Genomic DNA, 17,671 nt, shown 5'->3' with positions numbered 1-17,671 from the left:
GGACCACCAGGGAAGTCCCTCCCCTCGCTTTTATAAGGACACACGTGACGGCATTTAGGACTCACTCAATACAGGATCATCTCCTCATCTCAAGAGCCTTAACTTAATAATACCTGCAAGTCCTTTTTGCCATATAAGGTAACATCCACAGGTTCCGGGGATTAGGAAGTATTTATATTTTGGGAGCCATTGTTCAGCCTAGCACAGGGAGTCAGAAACCAGACATTCAGTTCTGGATCTATTAAGCCAAGATGTTTATTAGATATGCAAGGAGAGATGCTGAGAAGCTGGTTAGACAGAGGAATATCGAATTGAGAGGAGAGGGCCAGGCTGGAGTCACGAGTGTGCAAATAGCATTTAAAGCCGTGAAACTGGATAAGATCATCTTGGGATCATCATTTCATCAAGTTGAAAAATCTCCCAAAAGACAGAGATAGAAATGAGGAGAGAAATTTTAATAAGAAAATTTAAAAACTAAACCAGCGGGTCCAACATCTGAATGTCAGGAATTCCACAAAGAAAAAAAAAAAAAAACAGAGAAAACAGAAGAAATGAAATTATCTAAGAAAAACTCCCAGAATGGAAGCATATAAGTATCCACATGAAAAAAAATCCCACCAAGTTACCAGCGTAATTAATAGATAAAAATTCACATCAGTGCACTTCATCTTGAAATTTCAAACCAATGAGGATAAAGGTAAAAACTTCCAAAGAGGGGAATTCCCTGGCGGTCCAGTGGTTAGGACTCTGGGCTTCCACTGCAGGGGGCCTGGGCTCGATCCCTGGTCAGGGAAATAAGATCCCACAAGCTGCGTGGCACGACCAAAAAACGGGGGAAAAGAAAGACTTCCAAAGAGAAAAAAGAAGGTCATTTTCAAAGGAAGAGGTAGCAGAATCTCTTCCACAAAAATACTGGAAGCAAGATAACAATGGAATTGACACCTCCAAAATTCTGATAGTGATGATTTCCAACCTGAAGTTCTATACCCAGCCAAACTATCAGTTAATTGTGAGAGCAGAATAAAGACACTTTCAGAATGCAAAGTCTTAGAAAATTCACCTCCTATGCACCCTATCTCAATAAGCTACTGGTAGATGTGCTTTGCCATGAAGAAGATGCAAACTCAAGAAAGAGGATGACAAAGGATACAGGAAACAGATGCCCATGCAGGAGAGAGATCAAGGGACAACAGCCATGTGGCAGACTTGAGAGCAACCCATCCATATAACTCCTAGAAGAACAAAAAATTATAGAGGAAAGGAGATGTAATCATAACTGAAATATTTTTGCTATAATTATATATAAATGTTCCTTTAAAATCTTGCCTTCTGTAAAGTCATTCACTGAAAAATAACAGGGCTTACAGAGAAAAGAGGGTTAGACACTTAAAACCTGTGGAACATCTTTAAGAAGTTGAGTTTATTGAGGTATAATTTGTACATAGTAAAATTTTTTCTTTTGAAATATATAATTTGATGTTTTAAACATGTAAACAGTCATGTAACCATCACCACTATCAAGATACAGAACATCTCCATCATCCCCAAAAGTTGCCTCAGACCCTACTGCAGTCATTTCCCCTTAATCTTTCAGGAACTACTGATCTAATTACTGTCCTTATGATATTTCTGTCCCTATGACTTTCCAGAATGTCATAGAATCATACAGTATGTAATCTTTTGTGTCTGAATCCATTCACTTAGCATAATGCTATTTTAGTTGTGTCCATTTTACTGTGTATATCACTTAGTTTGTCCCTTTTTATTGCTGGAGTCGTATTCCACTGTATAGAGGTACCACATTAACCATTTGAATAGAGGTTGGGTTATTTCCAGTTTGGGGTTACTATGACTAAAGCTGCCTGTATGCAGGTCTTTGTGAGAACTTATATCTTCATTTCTCAAGGGTAAATGACTAGAAGTGGGACTGCTTCTCATTTTATAAATACGCACACACGAAAATACCAAACTGAGAGCCCAGAAATAAACTCACACACCTATGGTCAATTCATCTATGACAAAGGAGCCAAGAAAATACAATGGAGAAAATACAGTCTCTTCAACAAGTGGTGCTGGGAAAGCTGGACAGCTACATGGAAATCAATATTAGAACACTCCCTAACACCAGGTACAAAAATAAACTCCAAATGGTTTAAAGACCTAAATATAAGACGACACCATCAAACTCCTAGAACAGATCATAGGCAAAACATTCTTGGATATAAATTGTAGGAATATTTTGTTAGATCATTTTCCCAAGGCAAAAGAAATAAAAGCAAAAATAAACAAATGGGACTTAATCAAACTTATTATCTTTTGCATGACAAAGGACACCATCAACAAAACAAAAAGACAACCTATGGAATAGGAGAAAATATTGTAAATGATGTGACTGACAAGGGGTTAATATCCAAAATATATAAACAGCTCATAAAACTCAATACCAAGAAAACAAACAACCCAATCAAAAATGGGCAGAAGACCTAAATAAATGTTTCTCCAAAGAAGACATAGAGATGGCCAACAGGCATATGAAAAGATGCTCGATATCACTAATAATTAGAGAAATGCAAATCAAAACCACAATGAGGTATCACCTCACACCGGTCAGAATGGCTATCACCAAAAAGTCTACAAATAATAAATGTTGGAAAAGGAAACTCTCCTACCCTGTTGGTGGGAATGTAAATTGGTGCAGCCACTATGGAGAACAGTATGAAGGTTCCTTAAAAAACTAAAAATAGAGTTACCATACGATCCTGCAATCCCACTCCTGGGCATATACACAGAAAAGGTGAAAACTCTAATTCAAAAAGATACATGTACCCCAGTGTTCATAGCAGCACTATTTACAGTAGCCAAGACATGGAAGCAACCCAAGTGCCCATCAACAGATGAATGGATAAAGAAGATGTGGGGACTTCCCAGGTGGCACAGTGGTTGAGAATCTGCCTGCCAATGCAGGGGACACGGGTTCGAGCCCTGGTCTGGGAAGATCCCACATGCCACGGAGCAACTGGGCCCGTGAGCCACAACTACTGAGCCTGCGTGTCTGGAGCCTGTGCTCCGCAACAAGAGAGGCCACAATAGTGAGAGGCCCAAGCATCACGATGAAGAGTGGCCCTCGCTCACCGCAACTAAAGAAAGTCCTCGCACAGAAATGAAGACCCAATACAGCTAAAAATAAATAAAGAAAGAAAGAAAGAAAGAAAGAAAGAAGATGTGGTATATATATATACAATGGAATATTACTTAACCATGAAAAAGAATGAAATAATGCCATTTGCAGCAACATAAATGGAGCTAGAGATTATCATACTAAGTGAAGTAAGTCAGACAAAGACAAATATCATATGATATCACTTACATGTAGAATCTAAAATATAATAGAAATGAATCTATATACAAAACAGAAACAGACTCACAGACATAGAAAGAAAAAACTCATGGTTATCAAAAAGGAAAGGGAGAGGGGGAGGGATAAATTAGAAGTATGGGATTAACAGATACAAACTACTCTATATAAAATAGATAAGCAACAAGGATTCACTGTATAGCACAGGGAATTATATTCAATATATTATAATAACCTACACTGGAAAATAACCTGACATATATATATTATACTGAATCACTTTGCTGTACAACCGAAACTCACACAATATTGTAAATCAATTATACTTCAATTTCAAAAAATAAAAGAAAATTTCAGAGTTTCCCTGGTGGCGCAGTGGTTGAGAGTCCACCTGCCGATGCCGGGGACATGGGTTCATGCCCCGGTCCAGGAAGATCCCACATGCCGTGGAGCGGCTGGGCCCGTGAGCCATGACTGCTGAGCCTGCAAGTCCAGAGCGGGTGCTCCGCAACGGGAGAGGCCACAACAGTGAGAGGCCCGCATACTTCAAAAAAAAAAAAAAAAAAAAGAAAGAAAGAAAATGTCAAACTTTTTCAAAGGGGCTGAACTGTTTTGCATTCCCAGCAGCCGTGTATGAGAGTTCCGGGTGCCCCACCTCCTTGTCAACACTAAATATTGTCAGTCTTATTCATTTTAGCCTTTATAGCAGGTGTGTGATGGTATCTCATTGATGACGACCAATGATGATCTTTTCATGTGCTTATATGTGATGTATATTTCTGCTGAAGTGTCTCTTCAAAATCTTTTTTTTTTTAATAAATAAATTATTTGTTTATTTATTCTTTGGCTACATTGGGTCATCGTTGCTGCATGCGGGCTTCCTCTAGTGCTGAGCCAGGGCTACTCTTCATTGTGGTGTGCGGGCCTCTCATTGGGGTGGCTTCTTTTGGTGTGGAGCATGGGCTCTAGGTGCACGGGCTTCAGTAGTTGTGGCACACGGGCTCAGTTGTTGTGGCTCACAGTCTCTAGAGCACAGGCTCAGAAGTTGTGGCTCATGGGCTTAGTTGCTCTGCGCCATGTGGGATCTTCCTGGACCAGGGCTCGAACCCGTGTCCCCTGCATTGGCAGGCGGATTCTTAACCATTGCACCATCAGGGAAGTTCCTCTTCAAAATCTTTTGCTCATTTTTTTATTGGGTTGTTTGTCTTATTATTGAATCATAAGAATTCTTTATATATTCTGGATACACTTCCTTTATTAAGTTTATATTTTTGCATAGCTCTATAACCAGAGCCCTAATAAGACCAACAATGATACTAATAAAGATACTAACACAGTCATTTCTCCACTGGCATTAGCACCTAAAATCACAGCTAGACTCTCCTTTGCAGCCTTAGGCTTTAGGCTTCTGCTTCCTCCTTGGAGATGTTGACCCTTGAAGACGTTCACCTCTAAAAGAGACTGGTTTCATCAACAATAAAAATACAATCTAGAGGTAGCTTTCTCTATCCATCAAAGACAAAATGTTTTAATATGAGAGCACACCTTTGCAGCTTCTTCATCTGCACACTCAGCTTCCCCAGACAGATTGAACACAAAGGGGAGTGAAGTGGTCCTACACTACATTATTCTTGCTCTAAAGGAAGACTTTCTGTGGGATTTTTCAGCTTACCTAATTTTTTAAGGCCTTCATATATTGCTAAGGCCCTCTTTTAATTGTTGTAATCCTTGTCCTTGCTGACTTCAAAAACATTAATACACTGGGAAAAACTGCATAAGAACTACCCAACTTCCAGGTTGTACTTATGCCTTGCCCCTGCCTACCAATCACCTGTGAGCTAATATGCATAAATAAAACACGTGTCAGGGACTTCCCTGGTGGCGCAGGGGTTAAGAATCCACCTGCCAATGCAGGGGACACAGGTTCAATCCCTGGTCTGGGAAGATCCCACATGCTGTGGAGCAACTAAGCCCGTGAGCCACAACTACTGAGCCTGCATGCCACAACTACTGAAGCCCGCGCGCCTAGAGCCCGTGCTCCACAGCAAGAGAAGCCACCGCAATGAGAGGCCCGCACACCACAAGGAAGAGTAGCCCACTCGCCACAACTAGAGAAAGGCTGCATGCAGCAACAAAGACCCAACGGAACCAAAAATAAATAAAATTCTTTAAAAAAAAAACAATAACAAAAAAATACAATGCAGGGGAAGTGGGTTCGATCCCTGGTCCGGGAAGATCCCACATGCCGCGGAGCAACTAAGCCCGTGTGCCACAACTACTGAGCCTGTGCTCTAGAGCCCACGAGGCACAACTACTGAGCCCACGTGCCACAACTACTGAAGCCCGCGCTCCTAGAGCCCGTGCTCCGCAACAAGAAGCCACCGCAATGAGAAGGCCGCGCAACGCAACGAAGAGTAGCCCCCGCTCGCCACAACTAGAGAAAGCCTGGGCACAGGAAGGAAGACCCAACGCTGCCAAAAATAAATTAAAAATTAAATCTTAAAAAAAAATAAATCAGGGCTTCCCTGGTGGTGCAGTGGTTGAGAGTCCGCCTGATGATTCAGGGGACACGGGTTCGTGCCCCGGTCTGGGAGGTTCCCACATGCCACGGAGCAGCTGGGCCCGTGAGCCATGGCCGCTGAGCCTGCGCGTCCGGAGCCTGTGCTCTGCAACGGGAGAGGCCACAACAGTGAGAGGCCTGCGTACCGCAAAAAAAAACCCAAATCCGTGGATTATTTTGATAAGAATATGAATTAATTTTAAACATAAAGTGAGGTATTTTGTCCAAACAGAACTATTTTTGCACATTTGCATTTTTGAATTGGAATTTGAATCAGAACTTTCTGACTCTAATCACTATATTACAAGTAGAGGGCATTAGAAGTCGATTGGGGAGGTGACAAGCAAGTGATAAGCTGTGACCTATAGCTCTGCGTGTGTGTGTGTGTGTGTGTGTGTGTGTGTTATGTAAATCCCCCTTCTGGCCCAGCGGGACCCACCTGTCAAGACCAATGTTCTCCAGCAAGGCTCCCACATGGCCTTGACGTGCTCTGCGCACCTCATTCAGCTGAATCGCCCTCCTTGCTCAGCCAGGCAGGCTAAGGGGTTGGCAATTACCCTTCTGGCTCACTAGGAGGCAAGCCCAGTGTCCTCCTCATTCACTTGAAGGAGTTTCCGGAACTTGTCCAGAGTTGTCTCAGGCATCCCGGGACAAATGGCAGCAGTCAGTCACGTCCTCTCCACATACCAAGAGGGCCACCCCTGCTGCCAGATGCCTTCTTTGGGGTTGGCAAAAAGGACAGGTCACCCTGTTCCGGATTGTGCTGTATTGCGTCTGTGCAGAGGAAACTGCGAGGGGGACGAGGGGGGGGGGAGTAGACACTGCTCTTTAGCTGGTGGGGGCTTTTTAAGGTCAGGCTGGCATACCCGGGCACCCAAGGCTGCAGATCAGTGGGTGAGCACAGTGGTTCCGAGAGCAGGGACCCTCCTGCTCTGGCAGCAGCGTCTCACCCAGTTCAGGGTAACAGCAAATGCCCGTTTGGCATTCACTGTGTGCCACACTTATCATTGTATGTAATCCAGACAAAAATCCTTGAGGAAGGCACTGTTATTATCCCCATTTTGCAGATGAGCAAACTGACGCACAGAAAGTTTGCATAACTTACCCCAAATTACACAGCCAGACCTAACTAGCAGGTGGTCTAGCTCCACAGTCCAAAGGCAGAGCTCCTACGTGAAAGCTAATTTGGTTAACTTCTTGCTACAAAATAACAAAGTAGTTATTGTGAAATGGATTCTAAGCTCATAAAACAACATAAAGTGTGTATAGAGTGCAGGATTTAGCATTAGAACTATGTTTGAATATCCGCTACTCTCCAGGGGAGGCCCATCTCCAGGGACTGCATCCACAGGTTCCTGGTACTCAGAACCCAGTGGGTTGGCCCAGTGAAGTGCCCTAGTGGGAGGTCAGGGGGCCTTGGACAGGCTGTCACTTGACCAAACGTCACTGCTCTCAAGGACGCAGGCATCCCCTTGGTGACTCTCTTTTTTCATTTGCTGGTGACCTCCCCTCCTGCTTCCCTCCAGCCCTACGGGTGGTAACTGTCCCCCCTGTGCTGGTCCTGGAGGCTTACACTCTCCCTCTGGTTCCCTTACCCCCGCGGCCCTGCCCCTTCGGTAAGCAGTCCCCCTTTGTAAGTAACCCTCCTGGAATTTCCCTAATTTGCGGAAGCCATCTGTTTTCCCACAGGACCCTGACTGATGTGAGAGCGTCATGAATAATGGGGGAAACTGGAAGCACCTGAAGTGTGTGTGGGCGGGGGGAGAGGAGGGAGGGCTGATTAGGGGACCCTGCACAGCGGCTGGGCGGGAGGGGCTGCATCCCGCGGAAATGATGTTCCGGGAGTGGGGAAGGGAATGCCGAGGGTAGGACGGTTGGGTAAGAACAAAAGACTGGAGACTAAATTGCCCAAATTGCATTCTGTCATGGCCTCTAACAAGCTGCCTGCGGGCAGGGAGATGCAACCTGGTAGCCTCAAGTCCACCACGGAGGACACAGTCAAGGTCAGAAATGAATGAAGGAATGACTGGGCCCAGCACTGGCTTCTCTTCTTCCCACAGGGGCCCTAGGCGGATCCCAGGAGGAGAGCAGAATGCGGTTCAGGCCTCAGACCAGGACGAGGGGTCTGTGATGTGTGTGTGGTGTGTGGTATAGTGGTGTGTGTGTGTGTGTGTGTGTGTGTGCGTGTGCGTGTGTGTGTCTGGCTTAGCCAAGGCGCCCCGAAGACCCTCTCCGGGCGAGAAGGCCCCGCCCACCTGGGCGGAGCCTGCGGCGCCGGGAGCCCCGGAGGCTGCGTCCGATTGGAAGAGCGCGCCTGGACCCGCGGCCGCGGGGCGGACTCCGACTCTGTCAGGTTAGAGCCCCAGCCACCGTAGGTCCCCGCCCCGTGACCCTGCACAAGTGGCGAACACCTGCCTCACGAGGTCCCCGCGGGGATGAGCAGAGGCTTCTGTGTACCGAGCACTGGCCGCGTCCTGGGCATGTGGACCCCTCCCCCAGCGCTGAACCGCCGACCCCGGGGCGGTGACCGGGCACCTCTGCACCCGTGGCAGCAGCGGCGGCCTGTGTGGGAGTGAACGCAGCTCCCCAGCTGCCGAGCCCCCGCCCTGAGGTTCGTCTGCCTGGGGGTCTGCTGTGCGTTTCCTGAGGTGGAGGCGGCGGTGGGGTGCGCGTTAGGCGCCACTCGGTGCTGGGCGCGGAGGACCCCGCGGCGGACACACCCCCTCAGGGCCCGCCCAGCAGAGCAAAACACGGGAAGCAGATCGCTGTGTTCCTGTCAAGTTCTCTTCTCACCTTGATCAAAAATATTACTATTTTAATGCCCCTGAGGACCGAACGGAACCACGATTGGTTCGCAGCCAGGGTTTGTGGAATCAGGCTTCCCTTGGAACTGTGGGGGCGGGACACGAGGCTTCGCCCAGACTGTCCCCACCCCCGCACGAAGGGGACACAGGGGTTGTGGGGTGGCGGGCTGCCTTCAGGCGGAGTGGGAGGGGTAGGAGTTCACCTGGGGCTGGTGGAGGTGGGAAATGAGCCTGGGGGGTGAAACCATGCACCTCAGGTTGGGACTCGAACACACGCGCCCAGGACTCCAACGCAGCCAGAACCCGCAGTCTTCCAACTGAGATCACACACCTGGTTTCAGGACTTAATCGAGCTCAGGTGCTTGACATCTCATCGCAGAAAGAATTCAGTGAGAGGCAAGGTGATAGGTAAGAAGTGGATTTATTTAGACAGAAACACACTTCAGAGAGTGTGGGCCATCTCAGAAAGTGAGAAAGGCACCAGAGTACGGGGTCGCCAGTTTATATAGTGGTGGGTAATTTCATAGGCTAATGAGTGGGAGGAGTATTCCAGCTATTTTAGGAAGGGGCGGGGATTTCCAGGAATTGGACCTCCGCCCACTTTTTGATTTTTCTGGTCAGTTCAGTCTTGGAACCGTCATGGCCCCCGTGGGCGTGTCATTTAGCTTGCTGATGCGAGCATATACTGAGGCTCAAGGTCTAGTGGAAAAAGTCGACTTGCCCACCATCTTGGACCCATGTGGTTCTAATCAGTTTGTGTCGTGTCCTCGGGCTATGTCATTCTTTCAGAGGTTGTGCCCTGCCTCCTTCCCTCCTGTTTCAGGGAGAGAAGGCCCAAACCCGCAGGGGTTTAACAACCCCCTGCCCCCTGAAGGGAGCCACTGAGAGGGTCCCACTGGGGCAGTCGGCAGGTATGATTTCCACATCAGAAACACCCCCCTGGCCAAAAAGAGTTTAATGGAGACGAGAGGTGAGGGTGGTTCCTGTTGCAGTGGGGCAGGGGGAGAAAAGGGATGGGGTAGGCAGCAGTCAGGGATGGTGGGCAGAGAAGGGGAGAGGCCGGGCCATGCCTGACGCCTGCCTGGAGTGCTGGATGAAAGGCTGGGTGGGGAGCGGGTTCAGCCTGGTCAGAGGCAGGGGAGTCCTGAAATGTGGCCCTTCGGGGACCACGTGGCCAAGCAGGACGTCAGCACTGGACCCACTAGCTCCTGCTTGCTAAGTATGCCAGAGGCTCTGTGGGCACCAGACAGCCTCGCTTGAACCCCAGCCCCCAGCACTGGGCAGAAGGCTGGGGGCCGTCCCAGGTCCTTCCTTCTCAAGCCCCACCCCTTAAAAGCACATTCCAAATGGGACCCCTTCCCTGCATCCACCACCTACACCTCAGTCCCCCTAAGGGGCCTCCTTCCCCCACTCTTGCCACACGCCAGCCAGCCTCCCCATGGTGGCCACTGGGCATTGGAAAACACACATCTGGTCTCTCTACCCGCCCAGAATAAAATGCAGGCTCCTGGCCCACAAACCCAAACCTGACGTCACCTCCCTCCATTCTCCCCTGCTGTGCCTGCTGAGCCCCCAGGGCTGCCCCCAGAGCTGCCCTCAGCTCATTCCTTTCTTACCTGTTCTCCCTCCTCCTTCACGCACCCCTCCTCAGGAGCCCCAGAAGGTGCCTCCTCAGTATTCAAGTCCCATCTCAAATGTCACCTTCTCCTGGCAAAAGCAGTTATCTCTGTCACATTGATCTGGTTTACTGCGTTTGTTGTATACGCTTACCAGCATTTGAAGAGTTATTTTATTTGCTTGCGTTCTTGTTTATCATCTTCTCCCTGACCAGACTATAAGCTCCGTGAGAACAGGGACCATGTTTGTCTTACTCAAGGTTGTGTTGCCGGGGCCTGGACCCGTGCTGGGCACACTGGAGAAAGCCAGTGAACACTTATTACCTAAATGAGCCCACTGGCCCCTGGGGGAGATAGGTACGTCTCCAGACCTAAGGTAGCAGGATGTGACGAGAGAGCCAGGTCTAAGCAGTCTGGAGGAAGGTGGTAGAGGTGAGTTCTCCTGGGGGGAATCTGGAAAAACCTTGAAGAAGAGGAAGGATTTGAATTGTGACAGGAGCAGGTAGCACTTCTTGAGGAAATTGCAGAAGCATTTCTGTAGGCATAGGGTCCTGGACGAGGGGAGGGCCCAGCCTCTGGATGGCTGGGGTATAAGATCCAGGTGTGCAGGAATTCCCTGGCAGTCCAGTGGCTAGGACTCGACGCTTTCACTGCCGGGGCCCAAGTCCGATCCCTAGTTGGGGAACTAAGATCCCACAAGCTGAGTGGCCAAAAAAAAAAAAAAAAAAAAAAATTCCAGATGTGGGGTGCTGGGAGCATAGGAGATTAACCTGAAAAGGTAGAAGGTAGACTGGGCCAGGCTATGAAGTGTCTTGTTAGGGACTGAATTGTGTCCCCCCAAGATTCATATGTTGAAGTCTTAACCCCTAACACACCTCTGAATGTGACTGTATTTGGAGATAGGGCCTTTAAAGAGGTAATCAAGATTCAATGGAGGGCTTCCCTGGTGACGCAGTGGTTAAGAATCCGCCTACCAACAATGCAGGGGACACGGGTTCGATCCCTGGTCCAGAAGATCCCACATGCTGCAAAGCAACTAAGCCCATGTGCCACAACTACTGAGCCTGTGCTTTAAAGTCCGTGAGCCACAACTACTGAAGTCCGCATGCCTAGAGCCCGTACTCCGCAAGGAGAGTAGCCACCGCAATGAGAAGCCTGCGCACTGCAACGGAGAGTAGCCCCCGCTCGCCGCCGCAACTAGAGAAGCCTGTGCACAGCAACAAAGACCCAACGCAGCCAAAAAAAAAAAAGATTCAATGGAGGCCATATGGATAGGCCCTAATCCAGTAGACTGATATCCTTATAAAAACAGGGTGAGACACCAGGGATGCGTGCACAAGAGAAAAGACCATGTGAAGAGCTGGCGAGAGGGCAGCCATCTGCAAGCCAAGGAGAGAGGCCTCAGAAGAACCCAACCTTGCCAACACCTTGAGCTACGACTTCCAGCCTCCAGAACTGTGAGAAAATAAATTTCTGTTGTTTAAGCCGCTCATGCTGTGATCTTTTGTTATGGCAGCCCTAGCAAACTAATACAGGTCTTAAGATTGAAATTTAAAAATTTTAAATAGTACTTTATTCACCTGGTTCAAAAATCAAACAGGAAAGGTAATAGTGACCAGGTGATCAGGTCAACAGTGAGATGGCAGGTTGATAGTATGCACCTTTGATATGATGTGATGAAAATGGCATTTTACCTCTGTGACATTCCTCCCCAAATCCCATAAACTCAATCTAATCATGAGGAAAATAGCAGCTAAATCTCAAGGGAGAAATATTCTACAAAGTACCTAACCAGTATTCCTCATTAATTGTCAAGGTCATAAAAAATAAGGAAGGTCTGGGGAAGTGTCACAGCCAAGAGGAGCCGAAGGTGACATCACGAAGTGTAACGTGGTGTCCTGGATGGGGTCCCGGAACAAAGGACATTGGGTAAAACTAAGGGAATTTACCCAATGAATAAAGTATGGACTTAGTTAATAAAAATGTATCAATATTGGTTCATTAGTTTTAATGAATGTACCACACTAATATAAGATGTTAATAGTAGGGAAAACAGGGTGGAGGCTGGGGGAAGGAAGATGGGAACTCTGTATTATCTTTGCAAGTCTTCTGTAAATCTAAAACTGCTATAAAGTTTACTTTTAAAAAGCAATAGTGGGGCTTCCCTGGTGGCGCAGTGGTTGAGAGTCCGCCTGCCGATGCAGGGGACACAGGTTCACGCCCCGGTCCGGGAAGATCCCACATGCCGCGGAGCGGCTGGGCCCGTGAGCCATGGCCGCTGAGCCTGCGCGTCCGGAGCCTGTGCCCCGCAACGGGAGAGGCCACAACAGTGAGAGGACCACGTACCGCAAAAAAAAAAAAAAAAAAAAAAAAAAAGCAATAGTGAAAATTTGGGACTTCCCTGGTGATCCAGTGGGTAAAACTCCGCGCTCCCAATGCAGGGGGCCCGGGGTTCGATCCCTGGTTGGGGAACTAGATTCCACATGCAAGCCACAACCAAGGAGTCCGCATGCCTCAAATAAAAGACCCCGCATGCCACAACTAAGACCAGGCGCAGCCAAAATAAACATAAAATAAATAATAAATAAATAAATATTTTAAAAAAGTAATAGTGAAAATTCTTACTCTGATTTCTGTCCCTAATCCACCCAGTTCCCATTCCCATCTGCAATCATTACTTTATTAGTGTTCCTGATCATTCAAGAATTCCTTTATGCAAATATGAATCTATACTGATTTTCTCCCCAAATGGGTTTTTTATTTGCTTTAAAGAGTAATCATTTTTTTAAATATAAAATAGTTCAAACATACAAAGTAGAGAGAAAAGGACAATGTATCCCATGTACCCATCACACAGATTCAACAATTACCAAGAATTGGCCGAGCACGCATAAGCTATCCCACCTGCCTCGCTCTCCTTTGCTGAACTGTTTTGCTAGTATTCCTCTCTGAACAACCCAGACATCTTCTTAGACCACCCTGAAAACCACATCCCAGCATCAACAGTGACTCCTGAAGGGCCTCTTGTGAACTTTAATCTGGGTGATGTGGAGACACAGAGGGCTTTGCAGGGTCGGGGTGTTTGTGTGTGACCTAATTATGTCCATGTGTGGGATGGTCCAGGCGTGGAGGTCAGAGAAGGGAGGCCAATTATGTACGACCTTGGTCTGGGTACCAGGTGATGGGGCCTGATGCTTGGAGCTTGCAGCAGGATGGAGAGGAGTGGCAGCAGCTGGAGAGCCTCTGTGGCGGGCCGGTGACCAGCCTGTCTTCAGAAGGTGCCTGCCTGGAGGACAGAGAGTACCTTGGTGTGAGAGCAGGGCAGCTGCCACTGTCTGTGCCCACAGGTCCTACAGGCAAGAGTGGGAATCCAATGGCCAAGCCTCCCCTTCTCAGGAGAGTGAGCTCATTTTGACCACCTCATCCCAGGTGGCGCTTCTCTGCCGTGCCCTGGCAAAGCCTGTCCCTTGCCTGGCTTAGTGGGCCGGTACCCACTCCTTCACGACTCGTGACCATAGCATGTCAGGGCTGAAAGACCCTCAGAGATCACGGAATCTAACCCCTTCCTGGTTAGAGATGGGGAAACTGACACCCAGAGAAGAGATGCAAGTTGCTTAGGGCCACAAAGGGAGTCAGAAGTAGAGCTGGAATTGGAACCCAGGTCTCTGACTTTCAACCTAGGATCTCCCGTTGCCTAGAGCTTCCTCTTCTCTCCAAACCCTGCTCCCAGAAGAGATGTGTCATTAGCCATCGAGGCCCAGTGTGTATAAATTTTAAAATCCCTGCATAATCCCTCTCTCAGGGGATTACCTGGGATACATGTATATACTAAGCCTGCTTGCTAATGATAGCATAACTACAGAAAACTACTATTTATGGAGCAGCTCCCATGGGCCACAAACTGCTAAATCTCCCTAAATATGAGGCAGGTGTTATGATTCCTGTAATTTCCCATTATAGAGATGGGCAAATTGAGATACAGAGAGAAGATGTAGCTTGTCTAAGATCATACTGTGAGGGTGTGGCCAAGGCAGTGTCTGTCTAACTGGAAAGTCCTACACTCTCAACCACTAACCCCCTTGGCCAAGAGGAGTACGGTGTTGCTCTCTGGCCTCCTCCCTCTTTGTCCCTCAGCCCCACCCAGCAGCCTCAGGCCCCTCAAAGGAGCAGACAGGCTAGGGATGGACTCTGACCACCACCTGCTGTCATCTCTAAGTAGCTGAGCCCTTTCCAAGGTGGGTTTGGGGCCATAAACAGACCCCTATGCTCCGGATGCTCAAGGAAGTTTTAGAGCTGCCTGTGGAGTGCATCAGTTACCATCTCATCTCTCGCAGGGTTCCAGTGAGTGGTACAGTGTGGAGGGCACAGAAAGGATGCCTGCCCATTGGCCGGCCTTCACTGAGAGTCTGCTCAGCCCCTGCCCTGGCCTCTGTTACTCGGGCGCTCAGACCTGAGTGGGTGGCGTCACGGGAGAGAGGGCTGTAAGGAGAGACCCGGACCCTGGAGAGACGGACTGGGCGCTGCCCGGAGACGTCTGAGCATCGAAGGATGCTGGTACAGGTGCGCACAGGCATTCTAGGCCGGGGGTATCGCCTGTGCGAAGGGCCAAGGCTGAAGAGCGGTCACGTGCCCGGGAAGGTCGGCTGGCCGTAGGGAAAGGGCAGCGAGAGTCGCAGAACACGCGGGGAGGTAGTGGTGTCGGGGAACAGGTGCCCAGGGACCGAGCGCCACGCCGGTTCGTGGGTTCATCTTGAGCAATGCGGAGCCGGGTCACTTGCATGGTTTGGGGCGCACCTACACCCTTCCAATTCGGCCCCTGACCTGCAGCCCGACCGGGCGCCGGGAGCCGGGGGTCAGGACGCGGTCAAAGACGGGCGCGCGCCCCGCCCCCTCTGGCCTCCCTGAGTTGGGGTTCGAGTCTCGGCCCTACCGTGACCCGCTGCGGTGCCCCGGCCGGACCCTTCCTTCTTCGGACCTCGGTTTTCCCATGCCCGACGTCTCCGAGGGTCCGGGATCTTGGCCCCGCACGGCCTGGAGCCCACAGGCCGTCACGCCGGGCGGGGCAGCGGTCCAGCTTCCGCAGCACTCCCGCCCCTCCCCCGCCCGCCCGCGGGAGCGCGGACGCGCTCGTACCTGGCCGCGGCCGGGAGCGAGGTTGGGCGGGCGGGGCAGAGATGCCCCACCCCCGGACCCGCCCCCAGCACAGTCGGGCCAATCGGAGGGGGCGGCTGGCCCCGTGTGGGGCGACGCGCTGGGGGCAGGGCCTGCGGGGGCTGAGGGGAGTCCGCGGGCTGGCGGCGGGAGGCGGTCGGGCGGAGGTGGTGGCGACGACGACCGGTCTTGAGACAGCGACGCAGCGAGCCGGCGGCCACGACAGGGCCGGCCAGGCTCCGCAGCCCGCTGCAGCCGCCGCCTCGCCGTGAGGGCCCGAGAGCGCGGCGGCGGGCGCGCGGCCTGTGAAGGCGGCCGGAGCGGCGGGCGCGGCGCGGCGCGACGCCGAGCGTCCTGTCAGGCGGCGGAGGGCGCCGCGGACCCGCGCCGCGATGATGCCGGTGGGTGCGGGCGGCGGCGGTTTCCTCCGCGGGCGGCTGGCCAAGCCTCCTTCCTCCCGCGGCTCCCGGCCCTCGGTGCCCGCGCGAGCCCGGCGGGCCGGGCGGGCGGGGAAGGAAGTGGCCTGGCGGGCGCGCCCGGCCCCGGCGCCCCCCGGGCGGGCAGGTGGGGCGGCGCCGGCTGTCAGCGAGGGCTGAGCCGGCGTCCGGGGGTCCTTGGTCCGGGGGTCGCTGCGGGGGCCGGGTGCGGGGGCCGGCGTGGTCGGGGGTAGGTCCGGGCGGGGGTCCCGGGCCGGCGCCCCCTCCCTTGGCCGCGGCGCGGCCCTTCCTGCCGAGCCTCCCCGGCCGCACTGCCCGGGAGGGGAAGCCGGAGGTGAAATTGGAGCCGGTCGGTTTTCCCCGTGCGTCCCGGCGGGGGGTCGGACGGGGAGGCAGGGGTGTCGTTTGGCGCTCGCCCCGTTTCGGGGTCTCGAGGCGCCTCTGCTCCCCGCCTGAAATGGGCCGGTGTCGTATTTGGTGTCGGCAGTGTGGGCACCCCCGTGTGGTGTTCCCACGCTAGAAACCCACATTTCTCCGTAGCCCTTTCCTGATTCTGGAATCCTGTTGTATTATATTTAGGAATTTACTTTACATTCCTTACTTAGGAATGGATCTAGAGAGCCGTTTTAGGAATTCCCTTTCACCGTGCCTTCGAGATTTGTACATTTTGCGTTAACTGGCCTGTTGTCAGTGTGCTTTGAAGGTTGAACTAGGTTCGTTTGTGGTGGTGCCGCCTTTGTCCTGCCCTCAAGGATGCGTTGTACTAGGAAGAAGACAGTGCTCATTAAATTTGCCATTCTCCTACCTGACCTTTTCCTTTACCTGTAATCTAAATAGCAGTGGGTGCTGAATTATAATTTTTTCATCTGGCTTTTTGTGAAGTAAATGTCATGACTTGTGAAAAAAATGAAGGGCTGGTGGTACCCTGTTGGATGTATTGGTTTTCTGAGTGCCTGTATATTAAGTAAAATTTTCAAACACATTTATAGTAAAGTAACAACAAAATCGTTCTTTTAGCCTACAATTTCTACATTGAAAATCACATTTCAGAAGGAAAGTACCGTTTCTCTGCATTTTCTGCTTGAATACTGTTATTCTGCTATGCCTGCACCCAAGGACATTTAGATCAGAATTTTTTTTCCCTGATCTTTCAAGTCATTTCCTGTCTCTTGATAATCTCTTCTCCCCTTTTTGAACTGATTCCAACACACCGTGTTTGCAGAGTCTTAAGGTTTGACCTAGTTGATCCTTAGATCCTTCTTTGGCATCAGAGCTTGTTGTATTTTTAAACGTTTGGTTTTAAATGAGTGATTGTCTTGTAATGGAAGGAGAACTGGATGAGCCTCAGAAGAACCAGAATCAAGTACTGGTTCTGCTACTTTTTAGCAATGTGACCTTGAACAAGTCAAGGTCTCCAAGCCTGGAATTACCTCTAAAGCAGGGATAAAAACATCCCAATATCTGAGGGCTGTTCTGAGGATCAAAAACGATGATGTGTCCAATAGTGCTTGTCAAACAGAATGCCCTGCAAATATTTTTTATGGTTAATATGGCTCTGAATTGTCAATTTCTAATTTTAACATCTGCAAGATAAGGCATTTGGAAACAGTTCCCTCCCTATTTCTCACTGGCTAGATTTGGAAAAGGCACTATGGTGTTTTGGAATTTTGAAACCACTTTTAGTTAAATCCTGTAACAGTTGATGCCATAGTAATATTGAAGGATATCTATAAAATTTTGACTGGTTT

At 50.0% G+C, this 17,671-nt stretch overlaps 1 protein-coding gene and 2 long non-coding RNA genes across 5 annotated transcripts in view; 2 read left to right on the top strand and 1 right to left on the bottom strand.

Annotated features, from left to right (window-relative positions):
• Positions 1-17,671, top strand: part of LOC125963659 (uncharacterized) — a 239,044-nt gene that overhangs the window by 136,249 nt on the left and 85,124 nt on the right. The gene's annotated exons all lie outside the window — the stretch shown is intronic.
• Positions 13,066-15,490, bottom strand: LOC117199983 (uncharacterized). The gene is made up of 2 exons (XR_007475915.1): positions 15,266-15,490; positions 13,066-13,621 (listed from the first exon to the last, which is right to left on the bottom strand). It is a non-coding gene; the product is annotated as an uncharacterized LOC117199983 (long non-coding RNA).
• Positions 15,600-17,671, top strand: part of PPP1R13B (protein phosphatase 1 regulatory subunit 13B) — a 75,312-nt gene continuing 73,240 nt past the window's right edge. For both annotated transcript variants that reach the window (XM_012533030.3, XM_033421036.2), the window contains exon 1: positions 15,600-15,887. In XM_012533030.3, coding sequence (XP_012388484.2) covers positions 15,879-15,887 — 9 coding nt within the window. In that variant the 5' untranslated portion in view covers positions 15,600-15,878. The remainder of the gene's footprint in view (positions 15,888-17,671) is intronic.

This window comes from Orcinus orca, chromosome 2, assembly GCF_937001465.1.
Source record: "Orcinus orca chromosome 2, mOrcOrc1.1, whole genome shotgun sequence".
NCBI classification, from domain to species: domain Eukaryota; kingdom Metazoa; phylum Chordata; class Mammalia; order Artiodactyla; family Delphinidae; genus Orcinus; species Orcinus orca.
Note: the sequence above shows the minus strand (reverse complement) of the source record. Positions and strands in the feature narration are given on the sequence as shown.